Source organism: Talpa occidentalis, unplaced genomic scaffold (genome assembly GCF_014898055.3).
Source record: "Talpa occidentalis isolate TD23 unplaced genomic scaffold, MPIMG_talOcc4v2.1 talOcc4.14, whole genome shotgun sequence".
NCBI classification, from domain to species: Eukaryota; Metazoa; Chordata; class Mammalia; order Eulipotyphla; family Talpidae; genus Talpa; species Talpa occidentalis.
The window spans coordinates 11,065,892-11,086,246 of NW_023601433.1; the positions used below are offsets into that span (position 1 = coordinate 11,065,892).

General features: G+C 36.2%; 1 protein-coding gene across 4 annotated transcripts in view; it reads left to right on the forward strand.

Annotated features, from left to right (window-relative positions):
* The window catches only part of LRRC28 (leucine rich repeat containing 28), a 99,437-nt gene that overhangs the window by 18,785 nt on the left and 60,297 nt on the right, over positions 1–20,355 (forward strand). For all 4 annotated transcript variants that reach the window (XM_037510059.2, XM_037510061.2, XM_054694761.1 and 1 more), the window contains exons 4-5: positions 8,622–8,659; positions 9,241–9,378. In XM_037510059.2, the coding sequence (XP_037365956.1) occupies positions 8,622–8,659; positions 9,241–9,378 (176 nt within the window). The remainder of the gene's footprint in view (positions 1–8,621; positions 8,660–9,240; positions 9,379–20,355) is intronic.

The window sequence follows — 20,355 nt, forward strand, 5'->3', positions numbered from 1 at the left end:
CTGCATCATTTGCACTCCTACCCAGCAGTTTGTGAGGATTTGACTGAATATCTTCATCAATACTTGTTATTTTCTGTCCTTTGAATTATAGTTCCTCTAGTAGGTGTGACATGGTATCACATAGTTTGGATTTTTTTTGATTGATGACAGCTTTTCAGGTGTTTGTTAACCATTTGCATATTTTCTTTGGAAAACGTCATTCAAATCTACTGTCCACTTTTAAATTATGATATTTATCTTTTTACTGTTGAATTATAAGAGTTCTTTATGTATTTGATACTAGATCCCCATCAGATATGTGATTTACAAATATTTTCTCCCATTTTGTGGTTATCTCTTTGCTACTTTTATTTAAAGATGAAAGTTTTTGTATTTTGCCGATGTTTTGGTATTATATCAAAGATGCTTTCCAATATAGTGTCACAAAGATTTACTCCTGCTTCTTGGGTTGTATAATTTTAGCTCTTACATTTATGTCTTTGATCCGTTTTGAGTTAATCTTTGCATATGAGATGATACAGAGGTCTTCTCTCTCTCTCTTTTTTTTTTTTTTTTTTTTGGTGGGACCCTCGCTGGCGGCAGGGGAAGGAACCATTGCTGTAGAGGCTGCGGGCAGCCTCATAGCCCAGTGCTCAACCACTGTGCCACCAGGGGAGACCCAGAGGTCTTCTCTTTTTACATTTAAATAGGCAATTACCTCAGATCATTTGTTTAAAAAGCAACTTTTTCCCCCATTGAATTGTCTTAGCTGCTTTGTCAAAAATCAATTGACCATAAACACATGGGCATATTTCTGGATTCTCCTGTTACCACTATCCCATTAGCCAATATCACAAAGACTTGATTACTGTAGTTTTGAAATTGAAACATGTGAGTCCTCCAACATCATTCTTATTTTTAAACTGCTTTAGCTATTCTAACTCACCTGTGTTTCTTGTGAATTTTAAGATCAGCTTGTCAATTTATGCCAAAAAAAAAAAAGGCAGTTGTGATTTTTGATAGCAATCGCATTGAATCTTTCGATCCATTTGTAGGGTATTGCCATTTTAGCAATGTTATATTTTCTAATCCATGAATATGGGATGTCTTTCCATTTTATTAGGCCTTCAGTTTCTTTCAACAATTTTTTTGTTTGAACTTTGGACACTTTTCAGTGTAAAAATCTTGAGTTTCTTTAAATGTTTCTAAATATTCTTTTTGATGCAATTGCATATAGATTATGTTTTTAATTTTTAATTTTATTTATTTTTTGCATCATTTTTCATTTTTGCACAATGTATGCATTTTCATCTTGGTTATAGTCCCCATACAATTCCCACCACCCCTTGTTTTGATCCTACTCCCTTCCCCACCCCCCGTAGTGTGTCTCTGGTTTATAGTTGCTTGTTGATGTTGATTTTTACTTTATTATAATCAGTCTTTTTCCTGGTCCCTTATTTAGGTTTTCTGAATTCCTGCTATGAGTGAGACCATCTGATATTTTTTTTTTCTTTCTGGCTTATTTCACTGAGCATGATCCCTTCCAGCTCCATCCATGTTGCTGCAAAAAAGATAAACGCATGCAATTTGCAGATTAATTTTTTTTTAATTTCAACTTCAGAATTGTCTATTGCATAGTATATAAAAAAAGAACTCATTTTTGTATGTTGATCTTGTTTTGTCCAACCATGATGAACTCATTTATTAGCTCTAATTTTTTTGGGGGGTGGGGGTAGATTCCTTAGGATTTTCTAGTATAGAATCATGTCATGCCAATAAAAAGTTTTACTTCTTCCTTTTCAATATATATGCCTTTTATTTCCTTTTTGTGTTTAACTGCCTTGTCTATAACATAGGATATTGAATGGAAGTGGTAAGACTAGACATCTTTGTTTTGTTCTTGATCTTAGGGGGAAAACTTTTAGCCTTTTTTTCATTATGTGTTGCTAGCTATTGATTGTTCATGGGTATCCTGTGTGTAATTGAGGAAATTCTCTTATGTTTGTTTTGTTTTCAGCATAAGTGTTTTTGATTTCATCAAATGACTTTTTCATTATCTCTTGAGATGACCATGCTGGTTTTGTCCATTATTCTACTAATATGGCGTCTTACATTAATTGATGTTTATGTTTAGCCAGCCTTGCAAACCTGGCAGTAAATCCCATTTGGTCATGGAGTATAATCCTTGTTATATGTTGCTGAATTTGGTTTGTTATTATTTTGTTAAGAGATTTTACATCTGTATTCATAAAAGATGTTGGTCTGTAGACTTATTTTCTGAAAAAGATTTTGTCTGATTTTATTTTTTTATTTATTTTACATTGTTCTTTTTTTAAGATTGATTTATTTATTTATACAAGCACCGGGTACAGTCAGAAGCACAGGAGGGTGAGAGAATTCACCAGAGCCAGAGAGGAGAGCAGAACAGGCAGAGTGACAAAGTACACTGCTGAGGGGAGCAGCGGCGCAGCAGGAGAGGTCTGCACGCCATGTGGGCCCCTCAGGGCCGGGGATCTAATTGGCGCTGCAGAGCTTTGCAGCTCAGCGCTCAACTGCTGCGCCACCAGGGAGACCCTTGTCTGATTTTATTATTAGAACAATAATGGCCTTAGAGAATGAGGTAGAAGAGTTCTTTTCTTTTTTAAAATTTCTTTTTTAAAAATTATTTTCCGGGCCTCCCCTGTGGTGCAGCAGTTGAGCGCTGGGTTATGAAGCTGCCTCTGCAGCGCCGGTTCTATCCCTGGCCACCGGGCGAGGGGCCCACATGGAGCGCAGATCTCTCCAGCTGCCCGCTGCTCCCCTCGGCAGTGTATCGTGAGTCTGCCTGTTCTGTTTCCTGCTCTGGCTCTGGTGAAGTCTCTCACCCTCCCATGCTTCCGACTGTACCCAGTGCTTGTATAAATAAATAAATCTTAAAAAAAAAAAGAAAAAGAAAAATTATTTTCCAAACTATTTTGCTCAGTTACCTTAGTGATTAGTGAGGACTAGGCCAAGCTTTCCTTAACTACCTGAACACAAAGTCTCAGTGTTTGAGAGGTGCCATGTAGGTGGTCTGTATTGTGCCCTCACCTCTCAGACAGGCAGTCGACAGCTTTGCTCTAGTCTTCACTTCTTACTTATGTAGTGCTTCAAGTTCAACAGAGGGAGTGTTTGTCTTTTTTTTTTAAGTGATCTTTTTTTTAAGATTTATTTATTTATACAAGTAAATAAATACTTCTGACTGGGTACAGTCAGAAGCATGGGAGGCTGAGAGAATTCTCCAGAGCCAGAGAGGGGAACAGAACAGGCAGACTGACGAAATGCACTGCCGAGGGGAGCAGCGGGCGCAGCAGGAGAGGTCTGTCGCACCATGTGGGACCCTCGCTGGTGGCCAGGATTGAACCAGTGCTGCAGAGGCTGCGGGCAGCTTTGCAGCCCAGTGCTCAACCTCTGCGCTGCCAGGGGAGGCCCAGGAGTATTTATGTCCTAACTGAGCATTTGCACAGCTCTGGGAATGATATCCTAGATAATTCAGAAATATGCCAGAGTTTTTCAAAGGTCCTGTTGACATCTTCCCCAATTTTCTGTTTTAAGATTTTTAATTGTCTAGTGTTTGTTCTAGCTGTTATGTTCTGCCTCAGGTAGTTATGAAGTTAAGCAATTTCCTGTAATTTGTTTCAGATGGGGAAAAGATTTTTGTGCTGGGCAAGCTTTTGGCCAAATAAAATGAAAAACAGCCTACAAGTGGGGTCTTCCAGTGAACCATGACTTAACTCAATAGTGGCAGTTCCTTGGGAATGAGCTCCAAACTGATTCTGCCTCTTTAGGTACTAGGCAGGCTGCTAATTTTCACTTTGCTTGTGAGCTTTTGGTTTTCCAGGGCCAGCAGAACTAGAGAATGAGGCATAGGCATGGAGCAAGTGAAAATGTGCCAAGTTGATATTTCATTATTCCACTGAGATTTTTGCCTTTTTCTTAATTAAACCCTTCCTGTATTACTGCAAGGTTTTGGTTAATTTCCTGAGTTCTATACATATAGCTTCTGGCAATTTTTGTCTCTATGTTGGTTTTATGGAAAAGAGAATTTTTGGCAGGTTTTTACTCTGCCACTTCTGCTCTAAATCTGTAGTTTTATCGGAAAATGCCAAGTAATTTTCCAGGTTGACTAACATTTTATATTCTTCCCCCAGCATTGATTCTTCCTATTTCTCCATTTCTTGCCAGCATTTGGTGGTGTTATTTTCAATTTTTGTCATTTGTGTAGTTTTGTTTTAATTTGTATTTCTCTCCTGACTCACGATATTGAACATCTTTTTAGTCACTTATTTGTCATCTATATCTTTTCTGCAGTGAAATGTTTATTCATGTATATCACTCATTTTGGATTTTTTTGTCTTGAGTTTTAAGAGTTCTTTATATATTATAGTAACTAGTTCCTTGAATATTTTGCTTACAAATGTATTTTTTCCCTAGTGTATAGCTTGTTTTTCATCCTCTTTATGTTATTTTTTCCAGAGCTAAATCATTATATTTTGATGAGGTCCAGTTTATCAGTTTTTATTTTTATGTATTATGTTTTTAGTATCAAGACTAAGACCTCTTTGTCTAGCGCTAGGCCCTGAGAAAGGTTTTCTTCTATTACTTTTTTCTTTAAAACTATAATTTTTTTTTTGTCTTACATTCATCTCCATAGTTTTGAAATATTCCCCCCCCCCAATCTTTTGGGACTAAATTTGGTTACCAAGTTTTTGTTTTTTTGTTTTTTGTTGAAAGTCAACGAGGACTTTCATGATGCCCATTGCCTAACATCTTGGATAGTTTCTGAAGTGACATCTGTTCTCATGCATGTATTTCTTCCTCAGTACATAATGTGCCCTTTCTTCATGGGCTATTTTGAAGAATTTCTCTCTCTCTTTTTTTTTTTTTTTACACTGGATTTCAGGGATTTGATTGTAATGTATTTTGTTATGGCTTCCTTTTTCCTTCTCCTTGACATTCAGTTTGTTGTAGTTTTGTCTTCATAGTTTTCATCAACCTTAGAAAAATTTTTACATGATTTCCTTCAGTATTTATCTCTATGTCCATTTCTCTGCCCTTGGCTGCTGAACTCTGACATGCTACACTGTTTCATACTGTCCCATAATCACTGATACTCAGTTCAACTTTTTTCATTTTTTTTTAATGTGCTTCAATTTGGACAAATTGTATTTCTATCTTCAGAGTCAGTCATATTTTCTTCTTAAGTCTCTGATCTGCTGCTAATTCCACCCAGTGAAATTTTCACTTTGCTTGAATTTTTGATATCTAGATGTTCTGTTTGGTTCTCTGTATCTTAACATTTCTCTCACAAGGTTCATGTTTTTATTTAAATATCTATACGTAGTGTTATAGCTGTTTTAATGTTCTCCTTTGCTAATTCCATTATCTCTCATCCTAATGATCTGTATTGATTGATTTCTATTGTGGCTATTTGGTCACATTTTCCTGCTTCTTGGCATGTCTGATACCTTTTGTTGTCTACTGGGTCTCATAAATTCTAGTGCTGAATGGCTAGATTTTGTTGTTTTCCTTTTGTTGTACCTTTTTCTGGCATGTGGTTATATGCAGCTTGATCCTTTCATGGCTATGTTTACACTTTGTTAGGATAGGTTTAGAGTAGCCTCTAGGGGTACTTTAGCCCTATTACTAAGGCATGGCCATTCCAGAGTCTTTCTTGAATGTTCCTTGTAATCTTGAGGACTTGATGTATTTGTTGCTCAGAACTTGCATGCCCTCTAGCCCTAGATGAACTCTGTAGACCATATAACCAATAGATTGTTTTCAATTGCTGTTTGCCTTGAATGCATTTTAGAATTCAATTAAGAATCAACGAACCCTTTTTTTTTTTTAAAGGTTTGGTGGTTTATTTAAAAAATTTTTTTTTGTAGCACTATCTCCTCCAGAACACTGTCTTGCAACTTCCAGCCATCTCAGCTCCCCTAAACTCTGATGTTTCTCCGTAACTCAGTCTGACATCCCTACTTTGTTTTGGATCTCAGTCCCACTCCATAGCTCACAGTTTGCCTCCAGCTCATCTCATGTGTTTCCTTTCTTTCAGGGAACATAGTCTGAGTTGCTTTTGTCAATATCTGAAAGTAATTGGTTCATGTATTCCATCCAGTTTTCTTGTTGTTTATAACAGCTTAGTGTAAATTTGCTCCCTGTTATTCCATCCTGTCATGAAGTAAAAGCCCAATTCCTTTAATTTTTTTTTTAATTTTTTTTATTTATTTATTCATTTGTTTGTTTTGTTTATACATGCACTGGGTACAGTCAGAAGCGCGGGAGGGTGAGAGAATTCACCAGAGCCAGAGCAGGGAGCAGAGCAGGCAGAAGGACCGAAGTACACTGCTGAGGGGAGCAGCGGGCGGCAGGAGAGGTCTGCGCGCCATGTGGGACCCTCCTCCGGTGGCCGGGGAGCAGCCGGGGATCGAACCGGCGCTGCAGAGGCTGCTGGCAGCTTCGCAACCCAGCGCTCAACCGCTGCGCCACCGGGGAGGCCCCCAATTCCTTTAATTTTTGAGAGAATCTTAATAACCATTTTATTTTGGAACAGTTTTATGTTTACAAAAAAGTTGTAAAGACATATACAGAGAGTTAATAGTAATCCTCTCACCCGTTTATCCTATTAACGTCTTATAATTCCATGGTATATTTGTCAAAAGTAAGAAGATGATATTGGTATATTACTATTAAGTAAATGTCCATATTTAATTTTATTTAAAAAATGCCCAACCATTTTCCAAAAGTGGCCATACTATCTTGCATTTCCACCAGTAATGTCTGGTTTTCTGCACTATTTGAGTAGACGAACACAATGAAAACTAGTTATACTAAAACACCAACATTTCAGCTACGCTGAAAGTTCAAGAATTAAGTAAAGAAAAGTGACTTAAAATTGCTAAACTTATGATTACCAATGACTCATGCTAAGAATAATTAGCAATAATAGTAGCATTCATGGGACTCTGTTCTAAGAGCTTTACATTTATTGGGTCAATTAGTCCTTATAAGTTCCCTGTGTTGTAGTTGGTGCTGTTATCAGCTGTTTCTGAAGATTAGGAAAGTGGGAAGTTAAGTCATTTACCCCTGGTCAAATACTACTCCACCAGTGATGATTTTGATGATACTTCATAGGTTGCACATCAGAATAACTTAGGAACTGGGACAATTTTTCACTTGGTGCTGGATATGATCTTAGGCACATATGTTAGAAGAGCAACATTGATATTGTGTAATAGATTAGGGATATTCTATGGTAGTGTATACTGGGTCTTCATTTAATATAGGTACTTTCCTTGTGTTAAAATACACTTTAATATCAGTTATAATAGTACTTTAGCTCATGTTTTAATTTGGACACTTTAAGGTCCTTTTTAATAGAATTTTAGCTAAGGCAAATAGTTTGTGGAATTTTAAACATCAGTTTATTTTGGTCTCTGGGTGCTCTGGGTTTTGTACAACAAATGCAAATACATGTTTGTTCGTGTGTGTGTATGCACATGTGTGCACACAACATTTACATTTAATCTTTAGGCACAAAGAATTTTTAGAGTCACTTCATAAAGTACTTAGGTATTCCCACCTAAAATTAATGTTTAAAGAGTATTGATTTTAAAATATGGAATCATTTCATATACACAAAGCAAGAAATAAAACATAGTGTAATTGTTTAAATTGCATTAGGTCCAGCAAGTTAATACTGGATATAAAATTGGTTTAATCTAGTACTGAATAATATTATTAAATTTATTAATTTTCTATCTTATTCTGTGTCAGTGACGTTTTAACATTTGATGTTAGAAAATTTCAAAATTGTGTTTTTTTTAAAAATACTTCATGAAGATTGATTTATGAGGTGCAAGAAGTAAAACAGTGGGTTTGAAAATAGCTTATCAATATCTATCCCTCTTGTCTCAAATGAGTAATATGAATTTATTTAAAAAATTGTTTCTCTATGATCTCTAGCGGTCACTATTGCTTTGCTTTAAATAGTTGGCTGCTGCTGCTTGCGTAGTTTCCACCAGAGTGTGCTAAAGATACTTTGGTGAGAAAAGTATTATTTACTTAGGCTTGCCTGGACTTGTCAGCTAGAAACTTTTTTTTTTTTCAAGAAAAGAATTTGACTTCTGTTTACAAAATTCCTTTTGCTGTGAAATCAATACTTACCTTGACAGTTGAGCATTTCTAGAGAAAATGTAATGGTGAATATTTAATCTCAGTGAACTAGAGAAGCTAAGGATTTGTTTTATGAGGTTGGGAAAAAAAAACCAAACTCAAGTTCTACATACAAAAATGTACTTAAAGTGTCCAAATCACAAAAGCTAAAATTAGATAATAGAATATTATTAAATAATCCAGATTTCTCTATTGTACACGCTTTTATTTTAAATAGCCAATGAATCAGTGGTTTTCATATTTATAGTTCTAACATAGCAAATTATTCTCAAAGTATTGTTTGTTAGCTGTGATGACCATGTATTTTATGTTGATGCTCTTTGAATAGAATCTGAAAGACAATTTGGTCATATTTGACAAATTTCTAAGTGAGCATTTTACAAACTGATTACCTAGGGAAAATACTGAATGTTGACAGCTGCTTTTCCTCCCTTCTCTTCCCCCAGGTACCTTCATTCAAATAACATAGTTGTGGTTCCAGAAGGTAAGTGCGCTTCCAATTTCATTAGGTGGTGATATAGTTTAAGCTTTGCTTTATAATAGTAGAACAGATTGTCTCTTTAACCCTATTTTGTTTGGTATATTAGAAAATTTTAATTATAAAACATTTTATCTTTATTAGTTTCAAAGTCTCCCTTATCCCAATTACTAAGTTCTTTTAAAGTTGCGATTAAGTCTAAAATGTTTGTAACAGGTTAAATTATTACTAAATTGTTTTTAGGTAAATAATAAAATGATGAATTCTAAATTTAATAAATATTAAGAATTTTGGTTAGTTAAGAAAGTGCTTGTATATCATGAATTATTTAAGTAATTTTTCACATTAAAATTTTTATTTATGCTTTTGTTCCCCTCGTTCTCTTTTTAAGGTATTTATATTTCAGTTCAGGGTGGAGGTCTTATCACTTTCATAAAACTTATTTTTCTTTGTTTTTACTGTTTTGTGAGCAACTGAACTAGAGATATTAAGTATTAACATATTTTAACTTGGAGTAGCTGCATTAAAGATTTTGCATAACACTTGTGTCAAATTAATTTTGCTCCACTCTTCTTTTCTCTTTGAAGCCATTGGATCCCTTGTAAAACTCCAGTGTTTAGATCTTAGTGACAATGCCTTAGAAATTGTCTGCCCAGAAATTGGTCGTCTGAGAGCTTTACGTCATCTCCGATTAGCTAATAACCAACTGCAATTCCTACCTCCAGGTAATCATAATCTGTAGCACACAATTAATTGTTCCTCGTCTGTTACACGTCTGCTTTTCTTCATATTTTGTACTGTGTGTCTAGGCAGTGGACTTTGAAAATATTTGTAAAAATTTGACTATTTGAAGATGAAACTAAGGAATATGGGTGAAACATGACTAAGAGTTTCTTCCCTGATAATTATTAGGATGCTGTTATAAATTAAGAAGGTGGTATTTATGTTTTGGGCCTGCAACTTAACTACAGTTGTATATTGCATCCAGTGCCTAACACTGTCCTGGTGAAATATTTGTACGAATAACTACTCAGTTCTGAAATTCATGTAAGAGAATTTAGATGAATTTTGTATGATATCATCCTTTTAGTGTTCAGAAGGCAGTATTTTCTCTCATTCTCTGGCGAGGTAATTGATATACATTGACTTTGATTTAATGAGAAGTCATACTAGAATTTAGTAGCAGAATCTGAGTCCTAGAATTGTCAGTTCTGCCTATTGAACATCCTGTTTGATTGTGATGAAACTGTAGACAGTCCCAAACCCTTGCATCCTCCTGAGTTGCCTTTAAACACTTTGACTTTCTAATTAGGAACATCCAGAGACCTTACTTTGTGAGTACACATATTTGCAGAATCTGCTGTCATGTCATTTCCCATATTAAAAAAATGAAGTATGAAAAAAAATTTTTTAAGGGGCCTCCCCTGGTGGTGCAGCGGTTGAGCGCTGGGCTGCGAAGCTGCCCGCAGCCTCTGCGGTACAGGTTCGATTCCCGGCCGCTGGCGAGGGTCTGCTCCCCTCAGCAGTGTATTTCGTCGGTCTGTCTGTTCTGTTCCCTGCTCTGGCTCTGGTGAATTCACCCTCCCACGCTTCTGACTTACCCCAGTTCTTGTATAAATAAATAAATAAATCTTTTTTTTTTTTTTTTAAACATAGCTATAAAAAAAAGAAGAAATTTTTTTTTTTAAGATTTATTTTATTTATTTATGCATACAAAAACTGGTGTGTAGGCCAGAGGTGCGGGGTGTGGGGGAAGATTCACCAGAGACAGAATGGGGAACAGAACAGGCAGATCTACTGAAATACACTGCTGAGGGGAGCAGTGGGCGAGATAGGAGAGGTCTGCTGCACCATGTGGGTCAGTTCCCTGGCCGGGGATCGAGCTCAAGCAGCAGTGACTGATGATAGCTTGACAGTGCCGAGACTATAACCCCTGCGCCACCAGGGAGGCCCTGAATAACATTTTTAAACTTTTGCTTAAAGTATTACATGAAAGTTATTCAAGAATGAGCAGAGAAAAATACAGATGTCACATAAACTGGGACAGTTTATGTCTCTGTTACTAGTTTTAGTAACAACTCTTTCAGAACCAACCAGTCTTTCAGTGTATCCAAGTAAAATGTGTGACTCAACTAAAATTACAGTTTACTATCTATTATGGAATTTTGGGGTCTCCTGAGAATGTTAAAAACTACTCACGTTAAAGCCATGAATGAAAAGTAGATAATATTTGTCATTTTAAAAATACTTTCTGGAAAGTATTTTAAGTACAGAAATTTCTAAATGAAAATGTAATTACTGACTAGTCTTGGACTTTATGTGTTGGCCTTGAATTTAGGTTTAATATTGTTTACAAAAAATGGTACTAGTACAGAACTTTCACATAGACAATAATTTTTTAATCTCATATGAGTGTCATATTGTTTCCTACTATAGTTTATACAAAAATTTTCAGTACATTGTAGGAATTTTTCCTTTGGAGTTCATTTTATGTAATCATGCTCTCAGTGGTATTTCATTTTAGCTTTCATCAGTTTTATATATTCAGATATTCAGGAAATTAGATTCTCTTTTGGATATTGCATAAATACTGCATATTGATAAAATGTTATCAGTAAAGATAATACTCTGCATTTTCATATATGGAATTTATACAAGATATATTGTAAATCAAATGCAAGGATATAATACTTTATTTGCAAGCCCCCTTTTATATATGTTTAAAGAACTTTTGAGAAATACAATTCTCTGTTAAACCATTATTCTTTGTAGTCTAGTAGTTTCTCTTTTCCTGTAATTTAAGAACGTTTTGTGGTAGAATATAGCCATTTCCTTCCATTATATGCTCTCAGAGGTTAAGGATGTACTGCTAGTATCATTGACTGCTTCTTAACAACTATCAAAGGATATAGGTTTTCTGACTTTCATATAATTTTTTATTTATAGCTCACCTGTTGATAATAGATTTGAGGCATTTATTTTTTATTTTCTTTCCCTAGCTTATTTTCATTGTCAGAATTTGTCTGACTTTGCTTGAAGTAAAATGATATGCAGTAATAGCTGTATAAAAACTTTTTATTGCACTATATATAATTTTTTTTCTAGACCATCATGAGTAGCAATGGACTGGAACCTACTAATGATTTGATTCACTTTATACATCTCTTCATGTTATGATTTAAATCGGTTACATATGCCTCAAATGTTTGATCATGTTTGGAACATACTATGGGAAACTATTCCAACTGTAATTTAAAAAAATGTGGGGGGGCTGCCCTGTCGTCACCATTTGATGAAAATAGACACCAATTGATATTTGACTGATAACCCTTTCAACCTAGTCCATGCTTCTTCTATGTTGCATTCCCTTGACTTAATTTAGTTTTATTATGTATATTTGTTGTGATTGAAAAATCTTTGAATATAATTTCATACTCAGAATTTAAAATTAAAAAAAAATTAGAGTGTTTGAAATATTGAAAAATCTAGATGAATATAGCAAGTTTGAAAATTAGAATCTAAGAGTGGATTATAGGAGTTTCATGAACAACCTCAAGTAATCACAAATACCATTCAGTGTTTGTGAATGTGTACATATTGCTATGAAGGTCTGATATTTTCATTGGCTTCTCAAACAGATTCATGACTTCTGAGTTGAGTCTATTTGGTTGTTTGTCAATACCCATTTTCTGGGAATATCCCTTCTTCCATTCTATTGGATTTGGGAGAACTCACGGCAAATTTTCTACCAAGTCATACTGCTTTCTCTCAACAAATGATAGCGTTGGTATAGGTGCCTGACCCAAAAAGGATCAGGTCTTTTTCTGGGAATTTTAGAAGAGGCTGGTAGGAGAGAAGGAAAGAGCAAGGTAAGCAGACAAAATCAGCTTCTCTTTCGTTCTCTCGGCACAATACAATGTAACCTTGTAAGGTGCTAGTGGTAAGCATATAGAAAGGGAAACAGATGAAATAGATGAAGAAATAGATGAAGAAACAGAGAAATAGATGAAGCAGATGAACAGAGAACGCGGAGGCGAGTTTCTAAGTTTCCTTTACTATTCCAATCACTGGTTTGTTCTTAAGGCCCATAGCCTTTTGTATTGTGCTTAAGCTCGCTCTGTATGGATTGTGAAGAGTTCCATGTAACATTGGTGCCCTAAAGGTTTAAAATAGCCAATCTGGATTATAGGATTAATTGCATATTAAACTCTCTGATTTATTTAACTGTACTTTGAAATTGCTGTTGATAGTGGGAAATCCAGGGTTAGCAATAGCATGATCGGAAGTGGTTCAGTTTGTTACCTGTGTTTTTCCTTTTTACAATGTATTTTGTATCTTTGTTTTCTTTCTTTTTTTTTTTCCCAAAGATTTATTTTATTTATACAAGAACCGGGATACAGGCCAGATGTGCGGGAGGGTGAGAGGATTCACCAGAGACAGAGCAGGGAACAGAACCGGTAGAATGACGAAATACACTGCTGAGGGGAGCAGCAGGCAAGACAGGAGAGGTCTGTTGCGCCATGTGGGTTGCTCCGCTGCCGGCCAGGATTGAACTGGTACTGCGGAGGCTCAGACAGCTTCACAGCACTGCGCTCAACTGCCTGCGCCACCAGGGAGGCCCTATTTTGTATCTTTCTATTAGATGCCTTTTTTCTTGTCCTGAACACACATGGTTTCTAGAAAGTGCAGAGAAGAGAACAGTAGTGTGGAATATAAGAATATGGAGAAAGGGGCCTCTGCTATCCTCAATGTCCCATCTATAGTGATAAAAATGTTTTTCTGCTGGTACAGAGGAGACCTCACCTTTCACAGGGTAGTATTTATCACCTACTTCAAGGAGAAATGAAGAAAGTCATAGTTGCCCTTCTTGTATTTGCTATTTTTTAATGCCTTTAACCCAAAATAATCAGTATGCCAGAGAGGCATATTTTGGGGTGGCATGCTCTAACCCTTACAGCAGCCACCACAGTGCACAACTGGAACTTAATCCTATGGGGAACCTGGGAATTGATGAAAAACACATCTCTCAGAATCATTCCACTCAAGTGCTGATAAAACTAAACCATTTAAATATCAACTCCCAAAAATTATTGGATGAGAGCTGCTTGGCTGAGAGGATGGTATTAATCTCCTGGTGCTTCTGGCATGCTGTGTAGAGTAGCAGACTTCAGAAAAGATCATAGCCACAGGCATATAGATACTGGCTGTGTAGAGTTGGCCAGAAAATAGTGGTAGGTCTGTGTGCTACTTCTGGGGCTCCATCAAGCTCCAGCAGACATTATGTATATTGACTGAAGAAAGGTGCTTAGTATGCCTGCCTTGAAAATCTTCCTGAGTTGGTCCGTAGACCCCAGCCTGAAAGAGAAGGCTAATTTAATAGTATGGGTTTCACTTGGCTCAAAAATGAATAAATAATCATTACCCTCCCAGATTTTCTACCTAAAATTATTGAAGTCATATTTAAACTATACTCCAGACTATAGTAAGTGAAACAATGTGGTATTGGACTAAAAACAGATGCATATATTAATAGAATAGAACTGAGAGCCCACAAGGAAACCCACATTTACACTGACAGTTAATTTATATTGTAGGAGCCAAGAGTAGACAATGGAGAAAGGAAAGTCTCTTCAACAAATGGTGTTGGGAAAACTAAACAGTGATATGCAAAAGAATGAAACTATATCACTATCTCACACCATACAGAAAAATTAATTCAAAATGGAGGAAAGACCCCCCAAACCATAAAATACATAGAAGAAAACACAGGCAAAACACTTCATCACATTGGCTTTAGTGATTATTCTTGAGACTTACCTATTACAGCAAGGAAAACAAAAAAATCAACAGAACTACATCCGGCTAAAAGGCTTCTGCACAGTGAAAGAAACTATCAAAATAAGGAGATATCCTACTGAATTGGGAGAGAAAATACTTGCGTATCATATATCTAACAAGGGACTATTATTCAAGGTCTGCAAAGAACAACTACAACTCAACAAGAATACAACCCAACCAAAAAAATGGAGAGAATATCTAAATAGATATTTCTCCAAAGAAGAAATACAAATGGCCAACAGGCACACGAAAAAAAATGCTCAACACTTAACCATCAGGGAAATGAAAATCAAAACCACAGTGAGATACCATGGCCCACATCAAAAAAACAGAAACTACAGCCTCCGCATGGTGTGGAGAAAAGAAGCCTTCATACACTTGTTTGGAATGTAGATTAGTCCATCCTCTGTAGAAAAGAGTATGGCGGTTTCTCAAAATATTAAAAATAGATCTACCATATGATTCAGCATTTCCACTCCTTGTTATGTAGGCAAAGAATACAAAAACACTATTTCAACTGGATAGCTGCTCTCCCATGTTGATTGCAGCAGTATGTATGATAGCCACATTTTGAAAACTAAGTGGCAGATGAGTGGATAAAGAAGGTGCAGTATGCATACATGATGGAATACTACTCAACTATTAAAAAAAAAATGTCGAAAATCTTGTCATTTGTGACACCATGGATAGAACTTATGGGGATAATGCTAAGCAAAATAAGTCAGAAGGAGAAAGATACTAGATGATTTCATTCATGTGGGATTTAAAGAAACAAAACACAAACAGAAACAAAACCAAAACAAACTCTACAAATCAATAAAGAGTAATACAGTTTAAAAGTAAATAAAATTGGGGTTAGAATAAAAAAATTATGAAAGTCACGATCAGTGGTATAAAAGCTCTGGAACCTTGAAGCTCTAGTTTTCTGAGCAGACCCATCCCCCCATTTTAAGTAACTATGTTTTGTTGAGCAATGAGTAAGGTGGGTTTCCATCAAAATGATTAAATGAAATGAAATCAAAAGATTTAATTAAAAGATAAAATGAACATTTTGACTTCATCTTTTTAACTGTGAAATTTTAAGATTATATTTTTCTTTACTTTTCGCAAGCAAAATTATTTATATTTAAAGTAAACAATGTGATGTTTTGATATAGTATACATTGTGAAGTGGTTACCACAGTCAAACTGCATAAAATATTCTTCACCTTCCTTAGTTACCTTTTTGTGTGTGGGTGGTAAGAACATTTGCAAGTTTCAAAATACAATGTTATTATTTCTGTTGCCTTTCTTTTCCTAAAAAACTATTTATTATGGAAAATTTTAAACAATCAAAAGTAGATAAAGTAGAATAATCAGCCCCCATATACCCTACACCTTACTTTAACAGATATCAGTCACTTCCTCTCCTGTATTTTTCTTTAATTTTTGTTAACATTTTCCTCTACTCTTATAGTTTTTTTAATTAAAGTAAAATTTACATATAATGAAATATACAGATGTACAAATTATGAGTTTTTACAAATATATATATATATACATATACACCAATGAAACTTAAACCTTAATCAAGATAACAGAACTTTTTCATTACCCCAGAAAGTTGTCTCATGCCTCCTCCAGTCAATCTGTGTGCCATTGGCAAACACGTTTATGATTTCTATTATTACAGGTTAATTTCTTCTATTGTTGAGCATAATATAAATGGAGCCATATAGTATGCTCTCTGTATCAGGCTTCTTTCACTCAAAATAGTGTTGTGAGATGTATCCATGATGTTTAATGTATCAGTAGTTCATCTTCCTTTTTTTAAAAGTTTTTTCTTTATTTTTATTTTTTTACTTTTAAACAATATTTGCTTCCCCCCATCCCCTCAGGTTGAGTCCCCATAGAATTTCCCTCCCCAAGGCACCCGTGCACCATCACCACAGTCCCCTGTTCTCCTTCCCTCCTTCTGATCCCTCTCCCTCCAGTAGTTCATCTTCTTTATATTGCAGAGTAATATTCTATTGTACGCTATGTATGTTTTTTTTTTCCCTCTTGATGGGCATGTGGGATTTTTTTAGTGACTACTATGAATAAAAGTAAGCATTTTGGGGGCTTTCCCGGTGGTGCAGTGGGTTGAGTGCCACACTGTGAAGCTGTCCTGCAGCCTCTGCAGCGCTGGTTCAATTCCTGGCGGGCCAGGGAGAAACCCACATGGCGCAGCAGACCTCTCCTGTCTCGCCCGCTGCTCCCCTCAGCAGTGTCTTTGGTCCGTCTGCCTGTTCTGCTCCCCGCTCTGTCTCTGAATTCTCTTACTCTCCTGTGCCTCTGACTGTACCCCAGTTCTTGTATAAATAAATAAATCTTTAAAAAAAAAACCCTAAGCATTTTTGTATTGTTATGAATATATATTTTCATTTCTCTTGGGTAACTACTTAATAGTGGAAATCTCAGTTTGTAGGGTAGGTTTATATTTAACTTTGTAAGAAATTGCCCAGCGGTTTTCAAAGTGCTTGTACAGTTTTACATTTCTGACAATATATGAGTGTTGTAGTTACTCCAAATTTTTGCCAGTATTTGTTGTTGTCTATTATGTACTTTATTTTAGCCATCCTAATAGGCATGAAATTGTATTGCAATGTTATTTTAATTGGCATTTGATTTAATTTGCCTTTCCCTCTTGACTAATGGTGTTGAGTACCTTTGCATGTATTCTTAGGCTAGTTCAAATCCTTTTTGAATGTAGGTGGTATCACCATGCTTTACAGACTAGCTGCCAGATTTATGTTGAAGAATTCTCTTTGCTCTCTAGTTATTTTCTGTATCTTGAGAACTCTTCTAGCCGGTCTCTCCTCATTATCCTGCTCAGGGTGACTGTGGCTTCCCTGTACGCTATGTAGGTGAGTCTTGCTTCTGAGATGGTTCTCTTGGCTTTCCTCTTACTTTTCATATCCCAGTCTTTCTTGGCTCAAAGCTTAGAGTACATTGGGGAGATTGATTCAGCTTCCCGTTTTTGGTGAAGAATTGTAGGAAAGAGTTAGTGGTTTTATGTGTGTATGTGGGGGAAGGGCAGTTAGGTAATACAGTTTCTGAGTTTGGCACCCCTCTCTGGATTCTGTTTTGATGGGCCAGTCCACACATAACCCATCTGCACTGGACTGACTTCCCTTTAACCATTGTCTGTGGTAGAATCCTGTGCCCCTGGGAATCTCTTCACTTTTAAAATGGGCTTATCACTTTTTGGAATTGATTTAGGTTCCTTGGCCTCCTCCATCTCTGACAGGTTTTGGGAACTGATTTTGTAGCTTATCTGGCTTCTTTTAGTTGTTAAGGTGTGAGTAATAATCTCTTTTGACTTTCTAGTGTCTAATGAGTATTAAATTCCCCTCCTACCCCACAGATTGCTATAATTTGCTTTTTGTTCTTCTGTGTCTGCTTTTTGTCTTCTTTTGGATTACTTGAACTTGTATAATGTTATATTTTATTTTTTCTATTGGCTTTTATTTAGGATTTGCAATGTACGCTCTTAACTTACTAAGTTTACTAAAGATATTGTGCCACTTAATATAAATTGTGAGAAACTTCCAGTAGTATACTTCCGTTTGCCTGCCTCTCTTTATATTATTATAACTTATATTTTATTTCTCCCTGTGTTATGGGGCCTACAATATATTTATTTATTTATTTTTAAAAGATTTATTTATTTATTTGTACAAGCACTGGGTACAGTCAGAAATGTGGGAGGGTGAGAGAATTCACCAGAGCCAGAGCGGGGAGCAGAACAGGCAGACCGACGAAGTACACTGCTGAGGGGAGCAGTGGGCACGGCAGGAGAGGTCTGCAGGCCATGTGAGACCCTCACTGGCGGCCGGGAATCAAACTGGTGCTGCAGAGGCTGCGGGCAGCTTCTCAGCCCAGCGCAGTGGGCGTGGCAGGAGAGGTTTGTATGCCCTTGCCGGTGGCTGGGGATCAAACCAGTGCTGCAGAGGCTGTGGGCAGCTTCTCAGCCCAGCACCCAACCGCTGCGCCACCGGGGAGGCCCTATTTATTTTTTGATTCATTTGTCTTTAAATAGAAATCAAGAAGTAAAAAAAAATATGTAATCTTTGTATTTACCCATGTATTTACCATTTCCTGTGCTCTCTGTTTTCTCTGTAGATCTGTTTTTCTCTGATATCATTTCTCTTCAACCCAAAGTACTTCCTTTAGTATTTCTTGTAGTGCAGGTCTACTGGCAGTGAACTATTCCATTTTTCTTTATGCAAAACTATTTTTGAAGAATATTTTACCTGGATTTAGAATTCTGTGTTGACAGGATTGTTTTTGCACTTTTAAAGATGGACTTCCATTATCTTCTTACACCATTGTTTCTGATGAGCAGTCAGTTGTAATTTGAACTGTTGTTATCCTGTTTCTGTTTATCTCTTTCTGTTATCTGTTTCTAGGCTGTATTAAAATTTTTCTCTTTATCTTGGATTCTAGCACTTTGTTTATGGTGTGTCACTATGTAGGATTTTTTTATATTTATGCTGCTTGGAGTTTTCTTGTTTCCCAAATTGGGAAGTTTTCTATCATTATTTCTTCCAATATGTTTCTATCCTGTTTCCTCTATTTCAGGAACTCTCATGACATTTGTTAGATCGTTTGATGTTGTTTCACAGGTCACTGAGACTTTGTTCTTTTTTAAGAACTTTTTTTGTCCATCCAGTTGTAAAGGTCAAATGATCTGTTGATCTGTCTTCTACTTCACTAACTTTTGTGTTTTCTGATTATATATTAATCCCTTTCACAGGGTCTATTTTTTAATCTTTGATATCCTGTCCTGTATTTTCCCGGCACTTCAGCATTCCAAATCTGACCTCTGGCTCTTTGACACTGTGATAGATGGATATTGCTTGGGCACCACTTTCCTGTGCGGAATGCACCCCTTGGCAGAAAGCCAGGTCCGTCACTGGACTCACATTTGTGTTTTCCTTATTTTAAGGATCATAGTCCTGTGATTCCTCTACATTGCTTGAAAACCATTGCCTGGGAGGCAAACCTGGTGTTAGTCACCCTGTCCTGCGTAGAATGAAAGTCCTAGAAGATGTTCTTTGGTTTTTCATTTGATTACTGCTCTAATTTCTTTCATATATACAACTTATTACCACTTAAACATTGTATATTGCCTTCTCCTACTTGCAGCATCAAAACTATAATGTTAGTTGTTACAAAACAAATTTAAACTCATTTCCTTTCAAAGATTTTTGCTAAATTGAGTACGTAAAACTGCATTATCTGTTATGAAGAAATATACTGTGCACTTAACAAATGAAGGGTTTGCGGGGAGAGACACACATCAGCACAGAATTACTTCCCAAACACTTTGTGATTCACCCTTGGTAAAAACCACAAAGGTCAAGGGGTGTTAGAAGAGTCAGAGGAGCCAGCTAACACTTGATAGTGGAAAGAAGCCTGATGCTTTTGTGATTTGCTATAAACCCTCTCCCATGAGAGAAGGTTGTGGCAACAAACAAACAAACGAGATGTAACCAGGAGTCAGAAAAGATGTTGTTTGCATCTGGCACATAAATCAGACTATTATTTAAAAAATGCTTTTATCCCTGAAAAGCTGTTTTGCATACCAAAAAAGGAAAGGTTTTTAGCCCAAACTGAAAACATTAAAGCAATCTATGTTGTACTTTAATGGACAAAAGCGTGCTCAAATGCAGAAATATGTATTGCATATTACTAGCATGAGCTGTTTCTAAAACTCAGCCTTCTAATATGGTTAAGTTTATTGTTTTCTCCTTAAAATTTCTTTTTCCTCCAGATCACCCTCTATTGTTTTATTGAAATTAACTTTAGTATCTCTTCTTACGTCTCTCGGGTTGCCATCT